This window comes from Vulpes vulpes, chromosome 11 (genome assembly GCF_048418805.1).
Source record: "Vulpes vulpes isolate BD-2025 chromosome 11, VulVul3, whole genome shotgun sequence".
NCBI classification, from domain to species: domain Eukaryota; kingdom Metazoa; phylum Chordata; class Mammalia; order Carnivora; family Canidae; genus Vulpes; species Vulpes vulpes.
In genome coordinates, this window is record NC_132790.1 from 16068792 (window position 1) to 16094148 (window position 25357).

At 45.2% G+C, this 25357-nt stretch overlaps 2 protein-coding genes across 17 annotated transcripts in view; one reads left to right on the top strand and one right to left on the bottom strand.

The window, feature by feature from the left end:
• Positions 1-25357, top strand: part of RNF141 (ring finger protein 141) — a 58642-nt gene that overhangs the window by 30299 nt on the left and 2986 nt on the right. For 2 of the 3 annotated variants that reach the window (XM_026008265.2, XM_072727297.1), the window contains exon 6: positions 3244-6390. The exons of the other annotated variant lie outside the window; for it this stretch is intronic. In XM_026008265.2, the coding sequence (XP_025864050.1) occupies positions 3244-3394 (151 nt within the window). In that variant the 3' untranslated portion in view covers positions 3395-6390. Of the gene's footprint in view, positions 1-3243; positions 6391-25357 lie in introns of those variants that run through there. 3 annotated transcript variants of the gene reach the window in all.
• Positions 8120-25357, bottom strand: part of AMPD3 (adenosine monophosphate deaminase 3) — a 71096-nt gene continuing 53858 nt past the window's right edge. For all 14 annotated transcript variants that reach the window (XM_026008255.2, XM_026008260.2, XM_026008259.2 and 11 more), the window contains 10 exons: positions 25224-25353; positions 20931-21125; positions 19526-19657; positions 18819-18982; positions 17977-18103; positions 15245-15408; positions 14002-14122; positions 12680-12853; positions 11138-11248; positions 8120-10033 (listed from right to left, as the gene is read on the bottom strand). In XM_026008255.2, coding sequence (XP_025864040.1) covers positions 9857-10033; positions 11138-11248; positions 12680-12853; positions 14002-14122; positions 15245-15408; positions 17977-18103; positions 18819-18982; positions 19526-19657; positions 20931-21125; positions 25224-25353 — 1495 coding nt within the window. In that variant the 3' untranslated portion in view covers positions 8120-9856. The remainder of the gene's footprint in view (positions 10034-11137; positions 11249-12679; positions 12854-14001; positions 14123-15244; positions 15409-17976; positions 18104-18818; positions 18983-19525; positions 19658-20930; positions 21126-25223; positions 25354-25357) is intronic.

Sequence of the window (25357 nt, forward strand, 5' to 3'; positions counted from 1 at the left end):
CTTTACTGGAAATCAGTTGCTGAAATATATGTGCGTCTGTTTCTGGACTCTTATTTTGTTCCATTGATCTGTTTATGTCATACCAATACCATGCTACCTTGCCTAATGTAGCTTTCTGAATCTGAGTCTTAAAATTAGGGAGTATAGGCTCTCCAACTTTGTTCTTTATCAAAGTTGTTTTGGTTATTCTAATTCTTTGCATTTCAAAATGAGTTTTAGAGTCAGTCTGTCAGTTTCTACCAAAAAGGCTGTAAGGAATTTGGTTGGAATTGCATTAAATAAATAGATTGATTTGAAGAGAGTTTTCTTAAGAATATTCAGTTTTCCAGTCTATAAACACAGAATATTTCTTCATTTATTTAGGTTTTCTCGCATTTCTCTCATCAATTTTTGTAGTTTTCAGTATGGCATATCTTTGACAGATTTATCCCTAATTATTTTGAATTTTATACAATTTATTTTTTTTTAATTTTATACAATTTAAATAGTATATTTCAATTTCTGATCAGTGGTTGCTAGTATTCAGAAATACAATAGATTTTATTGTATCAATCTTACATTCTGCAAACTTATTAAACCCATTTACTAGATCTGATAGCTTTTTTGTAGATTCCATAGGACTTTCTTGAATGTCTGAACATCCTTTTTCGAAAATATTTTTTCTGGATATAGAACTCTAGATTTATACTATTTTTTCTCTCAGTACTTTAATGATGTTGCTCCACCCTCATTTTTCTTACCTTATTTCCCATGAGAAATATGCTATCAACACTTATCTTTTTGGCCCTGTAGGTAATGTGTTTGTTTTTTTTTTTTTAACTTAAGATTTATTTGTTTGAGAGAAAAATCATGGGGCAGATGGAGAGGGAGAGAAACAAGCAGACTCCCCACTGAGTGCAGAGCCCATGTAGGACTCAATCCCAGGACCCTAAGATCGTGACCTGAGCTGAAACCAAGAGTCAGAGGCTTAACGAACTGAGCCACCAGGGAATCCCTGGTAGTGTTACCGTTTTTCTTTCTGGCTGCTTTTAGGGATTTTTTTCTTTATCATTAATTTTGAGCAGTTTGATTATGATATGCCTTCCAGTAATCTTCATGTTCCTTGTGCATAGGGTTCATTGAGCTTCTTGGATTTGTAGGTGTATTGTATCATCAGTTTTGAAAATTTTTCAGCCACTATTTTCTTAAGTATTTTTTTCTGTCCTCTCCCTTCTTCTGGGACTCAAATTACACATATATTAGATCACTTCAAGCTGTCCCATGGTTCATTGCTGTTATTTTCCTCTTTGAAATAATTTCCTCTGTGTTTCATTTTGGATAGTTAAAATTACTGTCTTTTCAAATTCACCAGTCTTTCTTTCTGCAATATCTAACTTATCATTAGTCCAATCCAGTGTATTTTTTGCTTCAGATATTACAGTTTTCACATCAAGAAGTTCGAGTTTTTAAAATGTCTTCCATGCCTCTATTTCATGTTTGTTCTATCTTCTAGTGTTTTTAGTACATAGACTACAGATATGATAACTGTTAATCTTCTTGCCTGCTAGTTCTAACATCTGTGTTCACTTGGTTTTGATTGGTTTTGATTTTTTTTCCTCTTCATTTGGGGTTGTATTTTTGTGTTTCTTTTTATGCCTGGTAGTTCTTGACTGAGTGCCAGACATTGTGATTTTTACCTTTTTGGGTACTGGATATTTTTGTATTGCTATAAATATCTGTGAGCTTTGTTCTGGAATATAGTTACTTGGAAACAGTTTGATCCTTTTGGGTCTTGCTTTTATTATTTGTTAGGCAGGACCAGAGCAGTGTTTAGTTGAGAGCTAATTATGCCCCCCTAATGAGGCAGGACCCTTCAGAGTACTCTGCTCAGTGCAGGAGTTAGGAAGCTTTCCAGTCTGTCTGGTGAGCAGGCAATATTCCAAGCCCTGTATGCGTTTTGGGTACTGTTCCTTCAAATCCTTTTGGGTGATTCCTGAGCCTCAGGTAGTTTCCTCACATGCACATATTCATCATGACTGCCGAATATACTCTAGGGGGACCTTCAGTTGATTCCAGAATTCTCCCTTTACGCAGCTTTTTGCACTTAAGTACTTCGGTTCTGCCCTGTGAACTCTAGCTGCCTTGGCCTCCTGAGAGTCTCAGCTGTGTCTCTTCAACTCAGAGAGTCTGCCAGGCTCCATCTGGACTTCTTCTGTTTACTCTGCAGCCTAAAAACTCTCAAGGCAATAAGCTGGCAGTTATAGGGCTCACCTTCTTTGTATCCCATCCTCAGGGATGATTGCCTTGTGTTGTCTGATGAGGTGTTGAAAGCCTTGTTTCATGTATTTTTCCAGTGTTCTAATTAAGTCGGAAGATAAATCTGGTCTCTATTGGCCAGAAGCAGAAGTTGACTCTTAGAATCGTGACTTTTGTGCACAGAAGAGAACATGTAATTATCTTAATAAAATATCTCTGAGGAACCAGAAATGAATCTGAATAATATATGCCAGCTCTAGCTTTCACATTTAGTTTTTGGAACAGATTTCTAAATTTTTGTACAAAAGCCAAAGAACAATTGATATAATTTAATTAGTTTGGTCTCACTTTTCACTGAGAAATGAAGAGAAAAACATTCTCCCTGCATCACATGTTTCTGGCTCAAATGTGGTATTTTTGAAATTTCCAAAATAGTATTTGTCAAGACAAAAAAAAAATCCCTTTGGAAAACATAATCTCATTCAAGTGTTCATATATAAGTTCTTTCTCTATCAGAAAAGTTATTCTGCATGTAAAGGTTCATCTTCTGTTCTAAACCTTGAATGCTTCCATTCCCTTGTTTTTAGCTGCAGAAGATAGGGAAAAACTCAAATGTCCTCTGCCGGAGACTAATTAAATGAATTCTGGCCTGTCCATACAGTGTTCTGTTTAAAAAGAACAGACAGCTCTAGCATGTACTGCTACATAAGGGCCTATAAGATACACTGACAAGTAAAAATAAATAAATAAAAACAGTAATGTATATATACACACAACCTTAATCATGCTTAGCTTGTCTCTAGAAGAATATGTAAGAAACTAGTAAAAGTAGTTGCCCCTGGGGATAAGAATTAAAGATTAGGGTGGAAAGAGATTTATTTTTCACTGTATACTTTTATTGCTATTAACTTTTTTTAAAGCCATGTACATGTATTACTTTTCAAACACACCTATTTTTTAAAAAGAAGAAAAAGAAAACAAACTGTTCTTTATTTGACTCTCTGATAGGAGTGATCGACACAGGAATTGCCCTATTTGTCGCCTACAGATGACTGGAGCAAATGAGTCTTGGGTGGTATCAGATGCACCCACCGAAGATGATATGGCTAACTATATTCTTAACATGGCCGATGAGGCAGGCCAGCCCCACAGGCCATGACCTTGGGGTGAAGGTCTTCTGTTGCTATTATGAGCTACAAACACTTTGGTCATGGGAGAAGAATGCAGGGATATTGTGGCACAGACACAGAGAAATCAATTTTCCCTACCCTCTTATTTTCGCTATTCTGACAATTTGTTCCATTTCTTTTGATAAACTTTCCATGTCTTCCATTTATAGTAAACTAAAATTTGCTACTGTTTTAGACCATATTTTTCTATTATTTATCTGTTCTAATATATATTAGAACTAATTGCTCTTGAATCCTTTGCTGAGGTAACAGCAATATTTCCAGAGGCTTCTGAAACACTATTTTTCAGGGCAGGAGTATTCTGGAATCTATTTAGTTAGGTTTAAAATAAACCTTGAATGTTAAAAAGTTGTAGCCATCTGAGAGAAAATTTGAAGTGACTGAAAATGTAGAATATATCAAAGTGCATGTTACTACTTAGTCTTTCTGCTGGAATCTAAGGAGTCTGTATGCCCCCTTGTGGTTAATTATTGCTCCTTTAATAATTTTTACTTGAAATGATCCACAATTATTTCATAACTTTAGCAGTGTGTTTTGGAACTACATGTTTTTTACTTAAAAGCCTTTTTCCCCCCCATGCTGTCTAATATGGGTGAGGACTATAAAGCTGGGTGTGACTTTGCCTTGTAAATGGATTTCTGCTGGGGAATCTTCTTGGCTGTTCGGGAAATGGCTTTCCCACAGCTGGGAAAGTGTTCTAAATAGCTTTTGATAATGCTCATGCATCTTGGAGTTTCAGAAGGAAATTTTTCTTCATTACAAATCCTGAATTTTGTATTTCCAAATTATGATAAATCATTCAGTATTGGTTCGTGGTGCTTTTATTTTCTTAACTTGAAGGCATCTTTCTGATGTTTCAAAGTCTTCAAATTTCTTACATTATTAAGAGAGAAGAAAATAAGGTATAGCCTTTTAAACATATGTACAATAAACACCTCTGAAAATTAGGAGATAATTTGGCTTTCTACTATTTCACTGTACTTCCTTTGAAATACTCTGAGAAAAAAAAAAAAATGAAATACTCTGAGAAAGTGTAGTCATGATGGAATTATGATTTTCAGTGACACTTCATTTTTTAAAAAATTTTTGTTTTATGTTAAACATTAACATTTTAGCATATAATAAAACTAAAACCTGATGTCTCCTTTAAAAAGGTATGTTAACATTCCATGTAACTTTTCTGACTTATTAATGGTAAGTTGCAGATATTACTATTTTCCAAAATACCAAAGTACACCTTTAAGTTGCTGCTTATTGATGGAATTTTTGGATACTAGGATTTTAATAGGCATGCAAATTAAATAATTCATTTCTATAAAAAAATGTCTGACCAAAGGTAGCTTGATTTGACCCAAAAAATACTGATAATTAATAGGCTGACATTCATGATGGAGAGAGCTCAGTACCAAAAAGCAAAACACTCACTATGGATGTTTATACAGGCAAGGTATCAGGGAATCTGTCGTATCAATTTGGCAATGCATTTGATGGTTTGTGTGACCTTGAAAAAGTCCCTTCTGCTAAGTTTGTTGGTTCCTTCTTTAGAAACTGAGATTTTTCTGTGGTTTTCATATTTTATTTCAGCAGTAGAACCTTTTTTTTTCAGGTAAAATCTTACTCAGAACCCCTACACATACATGCTACCTACCCTGTCCCACACACGCATACCATCCCTCTATATGAAAGTCATATTTTATTTTATTAATATAAATGTCCTTATGGAAACTTTATATGCCATAATATATTTTATAAAGTCAACCGAGAAAAACGTATAATACATTGGTAATATCCAGGATATTTGGATTTGGTGAGTAATACAGCTACATGATGGCAGTTGTTTTTTAAGTTAATTTTTTTCAAAAAACAATTTTTTAATTCAAGTCAGATTTGCAGAACCTTGAATCTCCTCCATCAGTCTTAGTATTCCATGAAACATATTTTGAAAACCTTGGGATAGATGATGTCAGACTTTTCCAGCTCTAAGATTCCAAACTATCCTTTTGGATTAAGCTTGCTGAGTTTAACTCAGATTGCCTAATTGAAGACTGTTTCTGAAAATGAACAAAGTTGCCATACAGGGTTTTGGATCTTTCCAGGTATAGCCGATGATCTTATCCCTCAAAATCCTTCACCTTTCAAGGAATTATTTGACAGTAAACCCAGCAACTTGATGTTGCCCAAACCTTTTTACTTTCCAATATGAGCTCCAGGTCACTAACTGATCTACTGTGAAATAGAAAGTGTTTTTATTAGTCTTATTAAATAAATGAGCACAGTTTTTTTGCCCACTCCATTATACTGGGTGGTAATTCTTTAGATGTGAATGTTAGGTAGGTTCTACTATTATAACTAATCATAAAAGTTGTAAATTTGCTTAACGGATGAAATGTACACTTTTTGAATACTGTATAGCTTTGTCTTTTTCAAATATGAAGCACTTAAATGCACTTACTAAGATAGGAAATATGATGTGTGCCTTGTAGGATCTGTGAAATGTTTTCATGAAGTCTAAGGAATTTGTTTTATAAGTTATAAAGTTAACTAACTCAGTAACAAGAAGTTTACTCATATTGTAATGCTATAGAACTTTAATTTGAGAAAATGTACTTGACTAGGTACTGAATTTAGAAGTTGAGAATAATAGTATCTGCTTTATTCTTAGGACAAACTGGTATATTGTGCAATAATCTTTAGCAAGTAAATTTTAGATTATTGAAGAGACTTTTTTCTTACCTAGTTTCACATTCTTATATACTAAATGTTTATATTCCTTAGAGGACTATTTTGTATTGTGCTCTGGGGAGTTGTGATGTTTGTGTGCTATGTTTTAAAATTCATCTCAAATTGGATTCAATTTCCTTATACCTAATATATATCTGAGTTATAAGGCTGCTTGAAAATACCTTTTGGTTCTGTGATTTTTAACACTGGAAAGTTGGGATTCATTAAAAGGCAGTCTCCAGAATTTGTATTTTTAACTGGTTTTTTCTTTTTTCTTCATTTTCTTCATTAAGTCAAACTTACTTTGTCTATCCAGGAATAAGAAAACTAGTTGGAGATTAGGGAAATTAGCTAATCACCCACATTATGATGGGCAACATAATGACAATATGATACAAATAGTAAATAGTTGACAACATACTTTAATTTGTTCTCATGTCTTTTTACCCTGTTGGACAGTAAAAAGTAATAGATAAAATACTCCACCCTATGGTAGTTTTGATGTTTACCTTGCAAAATCATTTCCAGAATTAAGGAATATAGTTAGAGAAGCCAGTTAGAATCTTAGTGCTGGGAAGAGGAAAGCCATAAGAAAGAACAGTAGTTTATCATTGAATTTGCTGATGTACATCATCTGGAAGAAGTACACATTTTAGTATCAAGAGACATAAAAGCTTCCTCAGAGATGTAGTTTGATCATCTTGCAGCTGTTTATAGCCTTACTCTCTGACATCCTTGATCTTTCTGATAAAATACTTAAAGGAAAGGTTGAAGATTTTTAAATTTCCAAGAAACTGTTTTTCTGATTAATGTTCCCTCATTGCGGTTTATATTTGTTCTTTATAACAGTCATAGTTCTGGTATCGAGTACTTAGTTCTATTACCAACATATCCCCTTCAGTTGGGTCTACAAGCCCCAAAAGAGGTGAGTATTGTTTCACCAATGCAGCACTCAGAAACAAGCAAAGAGAAAGCCAGAGGGTTGTGCTTTCAACTCTGCTTTATTCCAAGATAAGAAGAAATAAAGGCCCAGAACAGGCCTTGGTACATACCCTCCCAGGGGCTGTGATTTGTTTTCATGTGGCAAAGAGCAATGTCATTAATCATTTCAACAGCAGAGTTTGAAGTAATATATACATGAACTTGAGCCTTTTGGAGTAAGGGATGCATGCCTGAAAATGTGTTCTTTTAGAAACATGAGCTAGTGTACACTTGCCTTTGATTCCAACTGTGAACACAAAAGAAAGTGGAGATTTATCAACACCACCCCCAAAAGCCAGTCAGGTACAAAGGTGTGATAAAAGTGCAAAGCACTATTCAAAAAGGTGTCTGAAAAGATTGCAGGACAGGTAAAATCAAACAAGTTTTGGCTAAATAGACTCAAGTAATATCCAGCTAAAAGGAACACGTGTGGCTTTGCTCAGGAACTGTAACAGGGCAGAAGTTAGAGGAAAAAGATAGCAAAGGTTTACCTTCTGGGTCTACTGAGCTTCAGTTTAAAAGTTTTGAGTATTTCTTTGAATGTCATCCATGTCTGAGTCTTAGTAAAAGATAAATTAGTAGTTATTATTGATAGCTTTTCATGATGCCTGATCTTTTTTTTTTTAATGTTTTTATTTCAATATAGTTGACACACAATGTTACATTAGTTCAGGTGTACAACATAGTGATTCAATTTCTCTATACATTATGCTCTGTTGCCACAAGTATGGCTAGCCATGCTCTGTCACCATATGACACTATTACAGTATTATTGACTCTTCCTTATGCTGTGCCTTTTATTCCTGTGACTTACTCATTTCATAACTGGAAGCCTGTTATCTCCCCCTCCCCTTCCTATGTTATCCATCTGCCCATCCCTTTCCTCTGGCAACCAACAGTTTATTCTCTGTAGTCTGATTCTGCTTTTTGTTTGTTTATTCATTGGTTTTGTTTTGCTTTAAACAGTATTAACTTGAAATAATTTTAAATTATTGAGCCATAGTCCTAACAGACTTTATTTAATAATTAAAAATAAATACTTGGTACAGATAAAATGACAATGAAAAACTATAATAATTGCTATGTTAGGACAAATGTATACAAATGGGGGCTTTTCAAAAATAATGCCTAAGGTAAACACTGGGTTTTCGGTTAATTTCATCATTAGCTGGAAGAGCACACGTCTGCCTAATAAACAGACTACATTTACTGTCCCGTATGCTAAGTTAACCAGTGGAGGGGATAAGCATTATAAAGTCACAGGACAAGACCATCTAAATAAGCATTTTCACAAGCAAAAATAGAGTTCTTCTAAGTATATAATAATTCAGAAGGGCTTCTCATAATCTGCACTTGCCCACAGAGATAGACAGAAAGGTCCTTGAGCAGCTTGTTGAATACTTGGAGCACATCTCCTTAAAAAGTTGCCAAAAGAGAAATTCATTCAGTTATTCAATGTACATTTATTGAGCACCTACTATGTACCAGGCACTAGTAACACAGATGAAGAGTACATTGGTAAAGCTTAAATTCAGATTGGTCTTCAAAAATGCTTTCTGATGAATCACTAAATTCTACCTCTGAAACTAACAATACACTATATGTTAATTAACTGATTTTAAATTTTTAAAAAATGCTTTCTACCTGGCCCCCTGGGACCACTTGTATCTTCTGAAGAAGTCTGCATGTTAGGTAAGGGAGAAATTCCACCTTTTAAAAAAAAAATGCAGAGGTTATAGTGATTAAAAAAAAATCTAACATCTGTGAGGCCTAATGGAATAGTGGGGAAAGGACTGGATTAGGAGTGGGGAAACTAGTTCTGCTCCTATTATTATCTTTGTGACCTCAAGCAAATTTCACCTCTCTGGCCCTAACTCTTCATAATAAAATGGTAAGTGGGCTACAATCAGAATATTAGAACTGAAAGGAACAGAGATCATCTAATCCTATGTTTTCCACAGTCCTTAGTTCAAGTGAAAATATGTAGAAGGCCCAGTGTAAAAGTGATGAAAGCAGAGTTGCTTGGAAGAAGGCAGCACCCAGAATCTCCCCAACCCTGGAGGAGGATTCACAGAACAACATTTGAAAACCACTCATCTAGTCCAAACTCTTTTCAGATGAGATAACCAAGACACAGAATAGGCGCAATTGGTTCAGTGTGCACATTTGGCTTCCTAAATAGAAAGGAGGGCAGTGGGCTAAATAAAACTGTAAGAAATTCATTAAAAATGCAAATTGTCAATAAGGATGCTTTCTCTCAAAGTAGTTCCTTTATGAAAGGGAGCTTTGAAATTGGTTTTGTTTAAGGCAGCCAGCCAGCCAGAGGCTGAAATGAACAACTACCAACTAGCCTGCAGGGTCGATAGCGGATTTTGGCAGAAAACCACACAGACCTCGTGTCAGTAGGCACTGGACCTCGTAAGATCCTGGCCCCAACAATGCAAGCACTAGCAGTTTCAAGAGAAATATTTGGAAAATTTGGAAGGAGTACAGACAAGTGTCCAGCTCCCAGATCCCCAAGGAGGAGTCACCATCTATTACTCAAATACTAAACAGAAGTGGGCATGTTAGATCTTAAAGTGAACAGTGCAACCAAAATCACTAGTTTGAAAGTTCTTTAGAGGCATCCTCTCCTTGGAGGATGGTCCTAGTTTGGTATCTTGATCACTGTTAGTCACAGCTGACTTGAAATTAAACCAGAAAGTTGAAATGCACGTCCACTGCTGGACCTATTTGGTCAGAGCTGTGATCTCTTCTGATTTCATGGCATCAGACAGGAAGCTGAGCTCATTGCATAAGGTCTCATATCGGAACGCCATCCGGATCTGAGCAACATTTGTCTTTCGAATATCATTTCCTTCAGGTCCTTCTTTATAATAATTTTGTCCCAGAAACTTTTGCTTCTCCTGTGGAACCAGAGAAGTACAAATGAAAACATATACCTTAGGTTCATTTTCTGTATCCACATGGCGGCTTTGACAGCCACCAAATCAGACCAGTCCCCCTGAAGTTGATCCTCCACCAGGACATCATTCCCCACAGAGTTCTTAAAAATTCCTCCTGGCCTCTGTCCTCAAGGATGTCACCCTGACACCCACATTCATTCCCTTCATTTCTGACTATGCTTTCCTTGTTCAGAAGGGAAAAATAAGACCTCCAAGAGCTGCTGGCAATGAAGAAGGCAAGATGAAAGCGTGAAGACTCTTACTCCCACCTGAGAGTTGACACAGGTGTTTCTGGGGAGGCCAGTCTTAGGAAGCAGGTCTACATAATTGAATCTTGAGCCTTTAGCTCTTCTCTGCATCGGCATCCAATAAGAACAACACCAATGCAGCCTCTTCCTGTACCAGTGACATCACCCAGGGGAGGTACCCAGGAGAGCCTAAGACCCCATGTAGAGCCATGGTTCTCAAACCTGGCTCCACATCAGATCGCCTAGGAAGCTGTTAAAAATAAAAAAATTAAAAAAAAAAATGCCTGATGTCTAGGTCCCTTCCCTACAATTTTTTATTCAATCTAGGTATTCTTCACTATCCAAGAAATACTGAGTGCCTTCTCTGTGCCAGGGACTATTCTAGGCCCAAAGAGATATAATGCTGAACAAAACAGTCTAATGGAGCTACTGTAATGGAACTCACATTCTAGAAGGAAAGACAGGAAAACACATAACCACATATTATAATATCGATAGTAATAAATGCTATGAAGGAAAACAGATTAAAGGGACAGAAGCTGATGGCAAGTATGTGGCTACTGTAGAATGGTGATCAGGGAGGGCTTCTCAGAGGAGGTCATATTTGAGGGGAGGTCTCAGAGGGTGAGAGAGCAGCCTTGAAAATTCAGGGGTCTCCCCAGGTTTCTCTAGGACATTAGTTTCAGTGGAAAGATACCCTGCTTGTCTTCACTGATCTCGGCACCTGGAAAGTGCCTGGCATGCAGCAGGCGCCCACTGTACATGTGTTGCAGGGACAGGAGGGACAGAGGGCAGCCAGCACCATCACACCCCATACCTGATGCGAGAGGCCGCTCTGCAGCACACTGTTCCTGGCGATTTCACACAGGTCACACGTGCTCAGCTTCCACACTTGAGCTGCAATTGCATATTCTTCCATAAGTGCTTCCTAGATCCCCCCCACCCAAGAGCAAATGTATTAGATGGTAGGATATCCCTTTCAATCCTTCACATATTTCTAAAGCTAGAAACATCAGACATTGCAGATTTAATCTTTCTTTAATGTCTGGCACCTGGATAACCGGACAACATTCCCACTGCCTCCCTCTTAAATGATGAACTCGTAAGAGCATTTCTGGCAAATTCCCAGGTTTCTGAAGAGAGATATATCAAAGAACACCTACACATGGACTTGCTGAACAGCACATGTCTGAAGCCCTGTGTCAGTCATACGGATGCCAGCCTCTGCTCTACTGCGACAGTCACCCTGGTCACGTACACGTTAAGTACGTGCTCTATAGCTTTACTCTTTATTTAATACCACTTTCTTAAGATTGTCCAAAAATAAAAATTAATCTCAAAGTATAAAGAGCAGGGATAGAACATAAAATAAGAATGAGAAATGATCAAGTAGTGAGACAGTAATCCCAAAAGGACTTAGGTTTGGATTGTGCTTTCGCATTATCTCCTAGGATGTGAAATGTCTGCCGTTGATCACAAGCTCTTCCACTACCTGTTCTTGGACACGCAACTGCCTCTGTAACCTAGAGCAGCAGTTCTCAAAATAATGAACCAAGGTCCCCAAGGCCTTTTAAAAGGTCATCCCTCTCCCAACTATGTATCTTTGTGAGACAAGATTTTCTTCATACACTTTGGTAAAAACAAGGCATCACAACAGATTGAAGGCAGATGCAGATTTGAGAGTCCTACTGTCTTCTATTAAACCAGACATTGAGATTTGTAGAAATGTAAAACAATGCCATTCTCAATGCCATTTTTCTGTTTGGGGAAAATATGACTATTAAATGAGTTAATATTTTTTCAATTTTGCATGAGTTAAACATCACTAGATGTTGATGTAATCAACAGCTTTCTGAGACCAAAGCTTAGAGAGCCTGTCCCGGAAGACTCAGGCACTTCTGTTTTTACTAACCAATGGCTAGTCCCCAGGCATGACTTTACCTCTCCCTTCCCCTCCCCCTGCTCCACAGATCCAAAGTATTATAATAATAACAGTATTAACAAAATGTTAGCTAACATTTTGAGTACATGCTATATTCAGACACTCTATTAGACTCTGGTTCATTTTCCTAATGAATCCTCAACATAAAGTAGAGGTAGACATAGAGACAATTTCATCCCTATTCTACGGATGAAGAAGAAGATACAGAGATCAAGTAATTTAACCAACATCACAGAGATAGTAAATGCCAAAGAAAGGGGAAATAGAGAAGGCAAAAAATTAAACTGTGTCTTTAAGGGCTCAAGAACTCCAAAGACAGGATTCCTGGAAGGAACACTTTTCACTAACCAGGAACTTACCCTTTGCCTTCAGTGGGCACCAACCCCCGCCCCAAAGGCAAACTGAGCGTGTGCTCACCTTTGTGTAGTGAAATTGCATGGGGTCATCGGTGGAGAGAGAAACATGCAGTCCCTTGTGCAGGAATTCCCTCAGAGGGTTTTTGGAATATTCAAGGAACAGACTGTTGTTGCTAAGAGGAGACATGGCAATGGGGATCTGAGCCAGGTAGTAGAGATACTGCAACACCGGACTCTGTAAAAGAACCACCAAACTCAGGTGATGGGTGCCAGAAAGGGGAGGGAGGAAGGGAGAGCAGGAACATTCATCAGTGGAAACCGGGGGTCTGGATAGTATCTGTGCAATTCCCTAACCAAGTGTGAGTGCCCCAAAGCCAGGGCACCCAGACCCCACCTCCCCTTCCCCACCTCTACGTTCACCTCATATATCACATGCCCATCTCTTCCTGGGCTGCCCTCCACCGCATCTTGGCTCCAGACAAGACCCAGCTCAGGGCAGAAGGACAGCTGCAAGGCCCCAGGCTACCCCTAGCCTACATAATTTGCTCCCCTCCTTCAGGCACTGCCTCCACTGGGTCAGCCCAGGAGATCCCCATTTTTGTTGTGTTGCTTTGACCACAAACATTCAGGTTGAGTCTGTAAACACTCTGGCTCCTCAGAGATCGGAAGGGGCAGACCTGACTGGGCTAGAGTGGTGTTCTGATGTAACACTCACCCCCACAGGATTGTGACACACCATTATACCTTCCCAGGATCAGGGCAGAAGAGGAGTTTGAGCAAACATCCTTTATGGAAGTGATCCAAAATATGGAGAAGACAAATGGACAGAGTTTATGGTTGCATTATTTACACAAGCAAAAAGTTGGATGGACTCTGTCCAACAACTGGACACGAGTTGAATCAATTATAGGCCATCCAACTGATGGGCCATCGTCCCAACAGCCTTTAGAATGAGGAGCATAGATACTATGTTGCAGCACAGAAAAATGCTTATTCAGAGTTAGGAAGCAGAAACAAAAACATCTGTGCTCATAATAAGCACATTAGAAATATGCTCTGGTAAAAAAGATGAGCATTATAAACACCAAAAAGCTAATAATGGCTGTTTCTTTTAAAGTAATAGCAATAAGGGGCTTTTTTTTTTCCACCTCTCCGTCTTTGGGAAAAACCAAATTGCAATGTGTTTGAATATATTCCTTTCATAATTAAGTACAAAACCAAGATAACTACAGACAGCCCAACCCAAAAAAAGGCCCCAGCCTTTTAATGTCACTGGCCAGAGCCTCTCGAGGGCAGAAAGGAGCCCAGGTGATCCACTCCCCACTAGGGAACCCAGAGTAGGACCATCCTTGCAGGGTCAGCTTCCTTGAGTGGCCTGGTTACCTTCTTGAGGAGCAGCCCGTGGGAAATGTTGTCAGCAGTAAGGAAAGCAGACACCAGGTGGGTGATGGAGCCGGCCTCCCCGCAGTGAGGCCGGAAGAGGAAAGTGCTCAGGCCTCGTTCCCTGCAGAAGTAAGGCTCTTGGTCAGCAAGGACCCCTAGTTCAACCTACTTCGGCCCCACAGGCCTAGGGCCCACACCCCCAGCTCAGGACATACTCGAGGGGAGACGGTTGCCCATGGCAGAATGAACACAACTGACGTGGGGGGCATGCTGGAAACTACCCCTCCCAAAATACAGAGAGCCAGGTCCAGAGATCTTCAGAACCAAGAGATACCATCCCCGAGGAAGAGAAGGGGGGTACCTAGTGGTAGAAAGAGACTCTCCTCTTTCCCCTTCACTCCTCACCTACCCCTTGGAGACCAGGTGCACAGACCTTCAGTGCAGCAAAAGCCACGAGAAACCATCAAGTCCAACTACTTGGTCATAAAAATGAACAAACCCAGAGAGTAGAGTCAGGCATTGGAAACCCCTGGGCAGGTCAGCAGCAGAGCTAGAACCCAAGCCCCTACCTCCAGAAGCTCGGCCCAGACTGCCCCTCCCCAACACCAAGCCATCCCTTTTTAATCATGGTCCATCCAAAACCTTCCTACTCACAAACTACACTGGCTTAGGCTGAGCTAGCAAGGCCCCATGCGAGGGCAGGAGCGAAGCAGACTTGCAAGGGGAGAATGAACAGTCGAGTGCTGGCTGCCCCGGGCACCCAACTCCCGCCATTACATGCCCCCCATGTAATTTGCATTGTTTGCATTGGTGGGAGTCTGTGCAGGTAAGACCATGGGACATGAGTTCCGTGTGGGCGTGGATTTAGTCTGTGTTGTTCCCTATTATATGTCCCATGCCTAGGACAGTGCCTGTCACATAGCAGGTACAATCATGTGTTACATGCATAAGTGCAGGTATGAGCACTGTTGGTATAGTGGAAGGAACACACCCCATTTCTGTGTCATATCAGAGATGGACAGGTACACATGTAGGTGTTGGTATGTGTGTGCACATACACATGCACGCGTGTACAGGCAGAAGGTTTTGCTGCATTGTGTGTACGAGCTTGTCTGTGGTACAGTGGCGTGCCTGCATGTGCATGTGGCTCTGTGATTATGTGCCCTGTGTTGTGTGCTGGGGCATATCCCTGTGTGTGAGGTCTGAGGGCACACAGACATGTGCAGGGGCTGGGTGCACCCACCTGCGGAGGTTGTTGAGCACCATGATGTTGGCATACATGTAGTACAGGTAGTAGCTGTAGGGCGGGTTCTGCTCACTGGTCCAGATGTCTGGGCTGGGGCTCTTGTCTGAGAACATATGGTCGCTGTGCTTGGACTCATCATCCACACTGTCAAACCCTGTCACCTGGGCAGAAAGAAGGGTCCTGCATCAAGCCAAGGCAGATGAGCTGCCAAAGGCCTTGGCATCCAGGCCTCCTGGGTTCATACCTCAGCTGGGGACCACAGAGCCTGAGGCCACATTTCTCCCAGGGATGGGGAGTGGGCACAATGCCCCAGTCTGTCGCTCCGTGGCTTCTAAAAGTATCCAGGAGACCAGACTGGAGAGTGCCAAGCCCCGGTGTGGTAGTAGTGATGGGTAAGGGAAAACTCAGGCTGGACCAGGTGGCCAGTGAAACAGCCATACCCCCTGCCCATCTCTCTGCTGCGCCAAGGAGGCAGCCAGGGCTATAGGGTACAGAAACAGCTGTGAGGGGAAATGGGCCTACTGGGCGGCAGGCCGTAAGCACTTACCACACATCAGCTAATATAACACTCAGAGCCATCCTGTGAGGGAGGGCCTGGCTGTGAACAAACCAGGCCCGAAATGCTTAGGGAGCCTGCCTATGCAAGACAACCAGGCTCTGAGCCTAAATGGGCTCTGGGTCTCGACTGGGGCTGCAGGTGGAGGATGCCCCTGGGATGCACCTTTGGGGCCACAGGAAACCAACCTGGATTCATCACAAGTCAAGGTGGGCCCCATCCAAGAGGGCACCCTCGGAAGGATGAGCTGCGGTTTCCGGGAGGGAGATGCTCTGCTCCCTGACTCCTCCCTAGGAACTTCCCCGAGCCTCCTGTCCTACCACAGCAGCTACACCTCAGCTGGGGCCCAAACTTTGCCCCTAGTCACTAGCTTCCTGGTCACCTGGTCCCAGACCTTAACCAAAGACCTATACCTACAGAAGATAGGGCGTCTCAGCCAGCACATGGGGCAGTTCTGCTAACATGTCTCCCCCTTTCACTCAGCCACAGCAACACTTTGGAAGGGGCTTCTGCAAGACTGTCCACCCTGCTCCACAACTGACCCAAACTGGGGACCCCGGCCAGGTCTGCCAGCGTCTCCCATTGCTATATGGGCAGTAGGTGCCCGGAGGAGCAAGGGACCATGAAGGTCTCGGCAGAGTCTTCCTGTCACAGAACCACGTGTCCCAGGCAATAACCGAATTGCTCCACAGCTCCCAGCATGGCCTGGATGGGTCTGGGGCCAGGGAAGCCATGCCTTAGCCCCTTGCCTTAACTGAACTATTCAGGGCCTGGCCTGGGGGTAACAGCCCCTCACCTGAGCTCTGTATCCAACAGATGCAGGGCCTCAAGCACAAAATTGTCCAACCTCCAACTCCTCCTCCTCCCCAAGGCTGTTCTTCCCCGACTTGTGACAGTGACCTCTGAAGGCATGCTAGACCCTTCCCTCTGGCTCACCTTCAGGCCTTGCCCAGGTGCTGTCCGTGCTACAGCTATGCCCACCTCATGCCCACAGGCCCTAGGCTGCCATCCACATATGCCTCACTTGTCCTACTTGGGAGGGGCATGAGGATAATAACACCTGCTCCGGAGTCAGGCACCTGTCTACATAAATTCCAGCTCCACCACCTCTTAGCTTCATGTAATTTCCTCGTGTGTGAACTGGAGCTAGTAGCTTCATAAGGCTGTTGTGAGAATTAAATGAGATAATCCATGGGGAGCACTTAACAGTGCTTAACACACAGCAAGCACATGACAATTCTGCTTAGCATTAACCCCAACAAAATTACATGAAATAAGGTAATCATGAGGCTGAAGTGAGATCATGTCACAGCATAGATCACAGGGGCAGGCAGCAAACACTCAAAAGCCATGAGCTGTTACCACCCCCCAGCATCTCTCTCACTGCTGGAGGAGGGCCCCTGACTCTCATCTTGCCCCTTTCTGCCCACCTCCTGCCACCTTCTGTTCCAGGCCTTTTTCCCCACAACACCCGGAATGGTATTTGCCTAAAACATAAAGTCAGTGATTTCCCTCCGCCTGTTCAGACTTTTCCCGGCAGCCCCCCAGCTCTCTGGAATCTTCCCTACCACCCTCCATGTCAGACCCCCAGAACCCCCACAGCATACTGAGCCCACTTCTCACAGTCTACAGCCATCTCTATTCTGAGAACCCAAAGGGACAGATCAGCTCCTTCCCCACTCCTACCTTTTCTAGGTAACCTCTCCTCCATCCCTTCTTCCCCTCTCCCATAACTAGCCAGATAAATCTGTGTTGTGGGGCTCATGTACTCAACCAAACATGATGTGAAAACTCTTATTCTAAGGTCAAAGCAGGAACACTGAAATGTCTGCATTTCTAAAGACCTGGGGCTGCTGCGGGGAGCTGCTGGGGGCAGGAACTGGTCCTTCCAGCCCCACCCGGGCAGGAACTGACTCCTCAGTCTCTCCCCATCTCCCCACCACTGTCTTCTTGGCACCCCACCCAAGCCCCAGGGCTGCCCCCGAGGAGAAGGGGACTCCCCCCACCTGGAGCCAACTCATTATTTTAGAAATTCAGTTTCTTGGGACCAGTCACACCATGACTAGGGCACAAGACGGAGAGGATCTGAGAAGGAAAACCTGACCCAACCCTCTTGGAATCCTCACTTCCCTTCACCACTGTGCTCATCGCCTGAAGCACCACTCACACTTACATATTTAAGGAAAAGATGAAGCTCCTGGTGATCTTGGGGGTTGATTGTGGCCTCAAAGAGGGGCAGGAAGATGTTCTCCAGCATCTTCCCAAAGCTTGGCAACAGCTTCTTTGACCTAAATATGTCACTGAGGGAAAGGAGAGACTTTATTATTAAAGTGAACCCAACAGCCTCCTTGGCCTGTGGGAGAGCAATCCCATCCCTTTCTCAAGCAGCTTGTATTCCCATCTAACACCCAGAGTAGAGCCAGAGATGTGGCTTGAGCACAGGTCCTTCTGCTCCTCTCCAGCTCTCAGCAAGTTCTGCAATACTGGGCATTGGTTTGCAAATTCAACACCCACCCATGCCCATCAGAGAGCTTTCCTAAGCTAGAGGCCATGCTGAGAGTGGGGTATTGGCACTCAGGCTGATGCAAGGTCTGAGAGATGAATTAAATTTCTCAGTGATCCAAACTCTCTGCCACTCAGCTCCATTCCCCTAAACCACATATCCCAGTCCATTAAGGGACCATGAGCCCCACATTGGCCAGATGGGAAAGGTCAGCAGTCGTCTGAGTCATAGCCATGGAGAGGGCCAGCAATGTGGGCCACCACCAGGTTACTCATGCCCGGGGCTCACACAAAAAGATAATCCCTCCTCAAACCCCGATGAGAAAATGGGTAGTAGTTCCTACTAGGCTTTGCAGTTTGTTCTTCAAGCCCCCACTCCCCGCTAAGGGAAGGAGAGGCCCAAGGTGGCACCGAGACCAGCCCCACCAGCAATAGTACAGACTCAGCAGCCCATGAGGAACAGGCTGTGTCCCCAGAGGGCATGGACAGACAGCAAGCAGCCACCCCACTTACTAAATCCGGGGCACCTGGATGATCCAGCGCATGTTGGGGGAGTAGACCTTGTGCTGGATGAACCAGCGGGCCAGGTTGGGCCACTCCTCAGGACTGCGGCCGTAGATGGAGAGCCGTGGCTCCGAGTACTGGTACTTGCTCTCCTCCAGCTCCCTGGCCACCTCCTAGCACCAACAAGAGCTCAGGTCAGCCCAAAAGCACCCAGCTGCTGGGTCCTGCAGCTCCCTCAGCCGCCCGATGCCAGGCCGGGAAGACCCGATCTACGTCGGCTCGCTGCCGTGTAACCAGTCCTCCACCTCAGTAGAGGCCCCTTCCAGGGGAGAGGAAGGCCTCTGCAGTCACGCGCATAGCCAGGCCAGGCAGCAGAAGCGTCTCCAAATGGAGCTAACCTGCCCCCAGCCAAACACAGGCCACAAACGGACAGGGCAGTGAGCCTGGATGCTGTGAGTGCCGGGGGTTACCCCCCCCACCCCTGAGTGCCGGGGGTACCCCCCCCCCCCGCCCCTGGGCTGCAGTCAGCTCCGGCAGCACCACGGCACGAGCCCCCTGGGCACCCCAGCCTTGCCCCAGGGGGATGGTGGACCGACAGGGACTCCAGGGCGGGGGGGGGGGCGGGGGGGGGTCAGGAGGCCATGAGGCGCCCCCACCCTGCCGGCAAGGGGGTGTCAGCTCCGGGGAGGGCTTGGAGACGCCGAGGGCTCACTCGCCTTGACCATCCGAGCAAAGTACTCTCCTCCCAGGTAGTTCTCCGTTTTCAAATACAGGTCGCGCAGCTCGCTGGCCCCCACAGGGTTGTACTTGGAGTTGAACTTGTCGAAGCGATGGAATGTCTGCCGGCCCTGGAGAGAGACCTCTGGGCAGATCAGCGACCATCCACGCACATTTCCCTCTCCAGGCCTTTACAAGGAGGCCATGCTGACAGATGCAGGTCACTCCCACACGAAAGCTTGGAAAGTCCTGGAGCCAGGACGCCTGTCCTCGCCCGGTCAGCCTGGGGGTCCTTTAGTGAGGCCCTCTGTGAAAGATCCAGGGGCCTCGCACCCCAGGGCACCATGGCCAGGGGCACAGCTGACCGAGTGAGCTGAAAACACCCAACTACTGAACAGTCGGGAATAAAGGGTCTCTGTTCCTGCTTGGACTTCATAAGGCACTTTCTCCACATGACCTCATTCGGTGCTTTATTTGTATTATGAAGATTTTTTATTGTGGTAACATACATATAACACAAAATTTATCATCTTAGCCATTTTTAAGTGTATAGGTCAATGGTATTCAGTGCATTGTGCTGTACAACTGTCACTACCCTGCCGCTCCAGAACTCTCTATCTTGTAAAACTGAAACCCTGTACCTGTTAAACAGTACCTCCCCATGACCCCTTCCTCCTGCCCCTGGAAACCAACACTCCTTTCTGTCTCTGAATGCGCCTATTCTACACGCCTCATACAAGTGAATTGTACGTTAATGGTCCTTTTGTGTCTCACTTTTCTGACTTGGCATCATGGTTTCAAGGTGTGAGTACTTCATTCCTTTTTAGGACTGAATCATATTCCACTGTGTATTTACCACATCTTATTTATCCATCCACCTGCTGATGGACACCTGGGCTGCTTCTACTATCGGCCCTTGTGAATAATGCTGCTCTGAGCTTTGAGGTGCAAGCAGCTGTGTAGTCCCTGCTTTCAATTCTTCAGGCTCTATTCCTAGGAAAGGAATTGCTGGAATATATAGTAATTCTAGATTTAACTTTTTGAGGAGACACCATACTGTCTTCTATAGCAGCTGCACCATCACTTAGTGTTCTAATAACTGTAGTGTCAATAAGGCACATGGCATTCACCATTTTATAACCAAGGAAATAAAAGCTTAAGTGAATTGCTTAAGGGTACATGACTCCCAACAGATACAAGGGGAATTAGAACTGGGACCAGTCTGACTCCAGGGTCCACACTTTCCCCCTGTCCCGTGGCCCTGTTATTCCCTGAGGCCAAATTCTATGGCTAGAAGAGAAAGAGGTGCTTACGCAGCTGGCGTAAGCACAACCATAGCTCTTTTCCAGGGGGCTGAGAGACCACCCAGGATGGTGTGAGGCACTAGGGCAGAAGCTCACTCACCGCATGGACGTCCAGTGAGTCCACAGTGAGGTCATACGGGTCCATGTGCAGGCTGTCGAACACCTGCCGCAGGGTGATCTTCCGGCCCCGCTTCTCCGCCACAGCCCTGTCAGGCTCTGTCTGGTACGTGTGCTTGATGAAGCGCAGCAAGTGTTTCTGGTTCATGCAGGCAGCCGCATGGATGTGTGTGTCCACCTGCAATGCAGTGCCCACCAACCATGAGCCAGGCCACCTCCACTGGCAATAAGAGTTGGGGTGTCCAACCCTCAAAGTGGAGTGCAAAATCTCAGCACCCGTGGCCCCCACCAATGCCTAGATCTACACCCCTCCCCCCAATTTCTCCTCTAGACTTTGAAATTGGTCCTCCCGCTAGCTTCACTGCCCTACCTACCTCATTACAGCACCCAGAGAGCTTTTTAAAATGTAGGCTGGGTCTGGCCATTCCTCCTCACAAACCATCAGTGGCTCCCAAGTCTTTAAGATAAAGCCCAAGCTCCATAGCTTGGGACTCAAGGCTCACTTCCAACCTTAATTCCCACCTTGCCACTGCCCACTCTCTGCTCCAACTCTGACAAACCACTAACAGGTGCTCAAGGCACTGCATCACTTTGCCCATATGTCTCCTCTGCTTGGCATGCCTTCCTTGCTCCCACCAATCATCCACCTACCCCAGATTTCTTACAACTTTCTCCACTTGGAAGCCAATCCTGATCCGCACCTCGCACCCCCAGCACATTGGCCAGTTGTTCCCTCACCCAGCCAGGAAAACTAGCACAGACACTCCCATTACTGTCACATCCTCCCGATTCACTCTACAAAGTCCCTATCTCCTCTGTCCCTAAACTGGGAGCACAGTCATCAAAAGACAAGGACTTCATCTGATGCATCCAAGTCTCCAACACCTACCCCAGGGCCTAGTATGACATATTTGTTGAATCAGTGGATGGATGAATGAACAAATGGTGATATCCGCATCCTCATAGAACTCTAAGGGCCCACCGAGTGCCCCACACAATACCATTCTTCACATTGACCTCTCTTGGGGCATTCCCTTCAGCCACTAGCCCTGAGGAAACGGAGCCCTCGCTAAGCTGAGGGATGGCCTGAAGTCACAGTGGGCATCCTGACTCCCCTTGCATAAGCCCAATGGGCTTCAGAGAGGTCCCCAAGGAGATGGCAGCAGGCTCACAGGCCAGGATGCTGCCAACCACCAGAGTGGCTCCGTAGGCTGCCAGGGCTGGGATGAGGAGGCGGTTGACCGCTGGCCAGGGAATGCTGTCCACAGCTGGCCAGGCATCTCCAACTCATGCCAAACCAGACATTTGATCTATGCAATCTCTGTGAACATTATACAAGCCAGCCCATGTCATTGGCCACATCACCGACTCATCGGGGCCCTTCTTGCCATTAATCCTGCCACTTCCAACCAGAAAGACAGGCCACTAGACATCAGAGAAATAAAACAACTGCAAGCACAAAAAGCTAAGACATCACCCAAAGCACAGTGTAAATGGTCAGTCACGTCAGGGACAGGCTGGGTTCATGTGGGATGCACAAGTGGTCAGCCTGGCTTAGCTCAGCCAGACACAGCTGGACTCAACTAACTCAGCATGACATAGCACATTCTGCATTTTGTGTCCTCTAGCATACCAATGACACACTGCAGGGGGTGCAGCCTGTCCTTACCCCCACAAGTCATAAGATGAAGGAGGAAAACAACTGGACAATCCAGGAAGCATCCAATCCAAACTTTAGAATGTCCAAGGTGGTTATTTTAGGAACAAGTAAAAGAACCTGTCATTGGAGGTCAGTGTTTTCAATTCACCAGAAGATACAAGTGCATTCCTTGCTTTTACCTCAGATCCGGGTCTAAGCAAACAGTACGGTTTACAAACAGGGCTGGCAATACCCGGCCCCGGCGCCAACACTGACCATTTCCACATGCGTGTCAGACACCAATAATTGATTGCAGCACTTTCACTAGGCTTTGGGAGCAGCCGCTGCCAACTGGTCAAGTTTGGCACAGAAGATGAAGCCTATTTGCTATGCCTGATATGACACTTAAACCAAAGTGGAGAAGGCCTAATCTTACCTAACTCCTAGGCAGTAAACACACTCAGCTCTGGTTCTCAGCTCTGAACAAAAACAAATGTCTTATTACACAGTCCGGCTGGCTGGGCCTCGTTGTGTCATAAGCCATGCCCTGTTGTGATGTTGCAGGCACTTTCATAAACACCACCCCCGGACCCATGGCCCCTCACAGCTTCCGCCTCAGACCACGGCTCTGGCCTGTCCTCCCAACACTGACAGGTACCTTGGAAATACGGAGGCCACCCTCCCAGCCCACCCTGGGTTTCAGAAATCCAGCTCTCCTCCCAAAGAAGCTTCCAGGGTAAGATAAAGCAGCCAGGACCCGGGAGGCAAGGAGGGGCAGACAGAGGCCTGACTTGGAACAGATCTGGCCCGTGTTTATGGACTGCTGTGGTGCCAGAGAACAGGACACTGAGTCACAGCACAGGGGTGAAGGTCATCCCTATCCAGAGAACACATTAACCCCCAGACTGACAGGGAACGCCTAGGGGTAGGCAACCACAGCCCCCACCAGGACTCTCTCCCGTATCACAGCCAGAGGGCAGCTGGTTGGCCCAGGAACACCCACTGAGGCCCCACCTCAGAAGCAAACAATGTCCGAGCCAGTGCAATTCGCAAGGACACCTCAGCCCCAGGCAGCAGGAAGCAATGGGCCCAGAGCATTCATACACAGGGCAGGGCTGCACTGGGCTGGCCAGCGAGCTTCCTCAGACACCCACCTGGGCGGGTGGGGTGCTTCAGGCAGAGCTGAGGAGCTGGCGTAGTGCCTGAAGCACCCACCTGTCTGAACACCTGAGGCTGGGAGAAGCAGCTGTGTTCAAAGGTGAAAATACCAGGCAGGTGATTTCTAACACATCCTCTTACCTCTGCCTAGAACCCCCGAGACACATCCAAAAGCCCCATAGCCCATGAGCTGAAGCCACCTCTCTTAAGGTTCCATCCAAGTGAGAGTCCATGCCAGACCCCAGGCTGCTTCACAGAAGTAACCTCGGGGCCTCCCTGGAGGAGGCCTTCTGTTCATCACTCTGGGTATCCCCGAGCAGGTCAGGGAGGCCTGGGCTCCACATCCTCCCCTGACCGACACTCCCTTACCAGAGCTGACCCCAGGGAGGGGCAGTCCTCAAGGGGTCACGCCTGGGACAGAAGCCCCTATGGAGACCAGGACCCCAATCCCCACCCTTCCCCCATGAGCTTCTCTCCCAGAATACCACCGTGCCCCCTCCCTGCTCCCTGCTTCCTCTGAGAAACCCGGGGGCTCCGTCAGGGCCCAGAACCTCACCTACCTCTGCCACCTGATGCTCCCCACAGCCCAGCACCACGCTATCCCCCGGCACGGAGCTCCTGTCAAACTGCACCACTTGCTGTCACACCACACACTCAGCATGGTCTCCCCTCTCATGGCACAGCACTCTCTCCCCTGGTCTTCAGCATACACTGTGCCCTCTGCCTGGAACGCCATCCCTTCCATTCCCTGGCCTCCCACCCCTGCCCAGGTGCACTCTTTACATCTGCTCAGTTCTGGGCTCTTCCTGGATGCCACCCCTGCCACAACACTTCACACTGAGAGGACTAGGCTGGGAACATCTAGGACATGGGCAGTGGCTCCTGTTCAACATCCAACACCCTAAGCTGAGCACTGATATTAGTTAAATGGGAAGAAATTGGAAAAGCTGGAGGCCATGACCTTTAACACACACACCTGCCCGGGCTGCAGCCCCCAGGCCCAGGCTAAGGCTGCTCACCCAGCCTAGGGGAGGGGCAGAGACAAGAGCACTTCGGTTGCTCTTCCTTACCCATACCTGATCCAGAAGGAACCAAAACCATGAACTCCCAACCCCAAGAGGTCATAACAGCCTTTCTCTCTCCATGATGAACTTAAGACATCCTCTACCTTAAAAGCAGCCTGGCCTCAAGTCTTATGACCAATTAACAGACCATACCCTATTTTCCAAGGAAGAGGCACACTGCAACAGGTACATAACGTGGACCAAGGTTTCCACCTAGAGTCATACCAACTACCATCTGAGGCATGGCCTGACAGAAAGAAGGCAACGCTCCAATCTTCCTTCTGCATGTACACATCACACTCATCTGGCCAAGGAAGGCCACACAGGTGACCAGCCCCAGACTGGCTCACAGCATGCCAGTGGGTTGGGAGGGGGACCGGGAGGGCTGGCTCTCAATTCTGGCCCACTGACGCACCTTTCTCACATTATAGAAGTCTCGGTGGGGGTTACTCTTCAACTCTTTGAACTCAGACATTTCATTTAACATTTCATGAAGGCTGAACTTGGATTCCAGAAAGTTCAGTCGCCGGTGACAGTATGTTTTCCTGC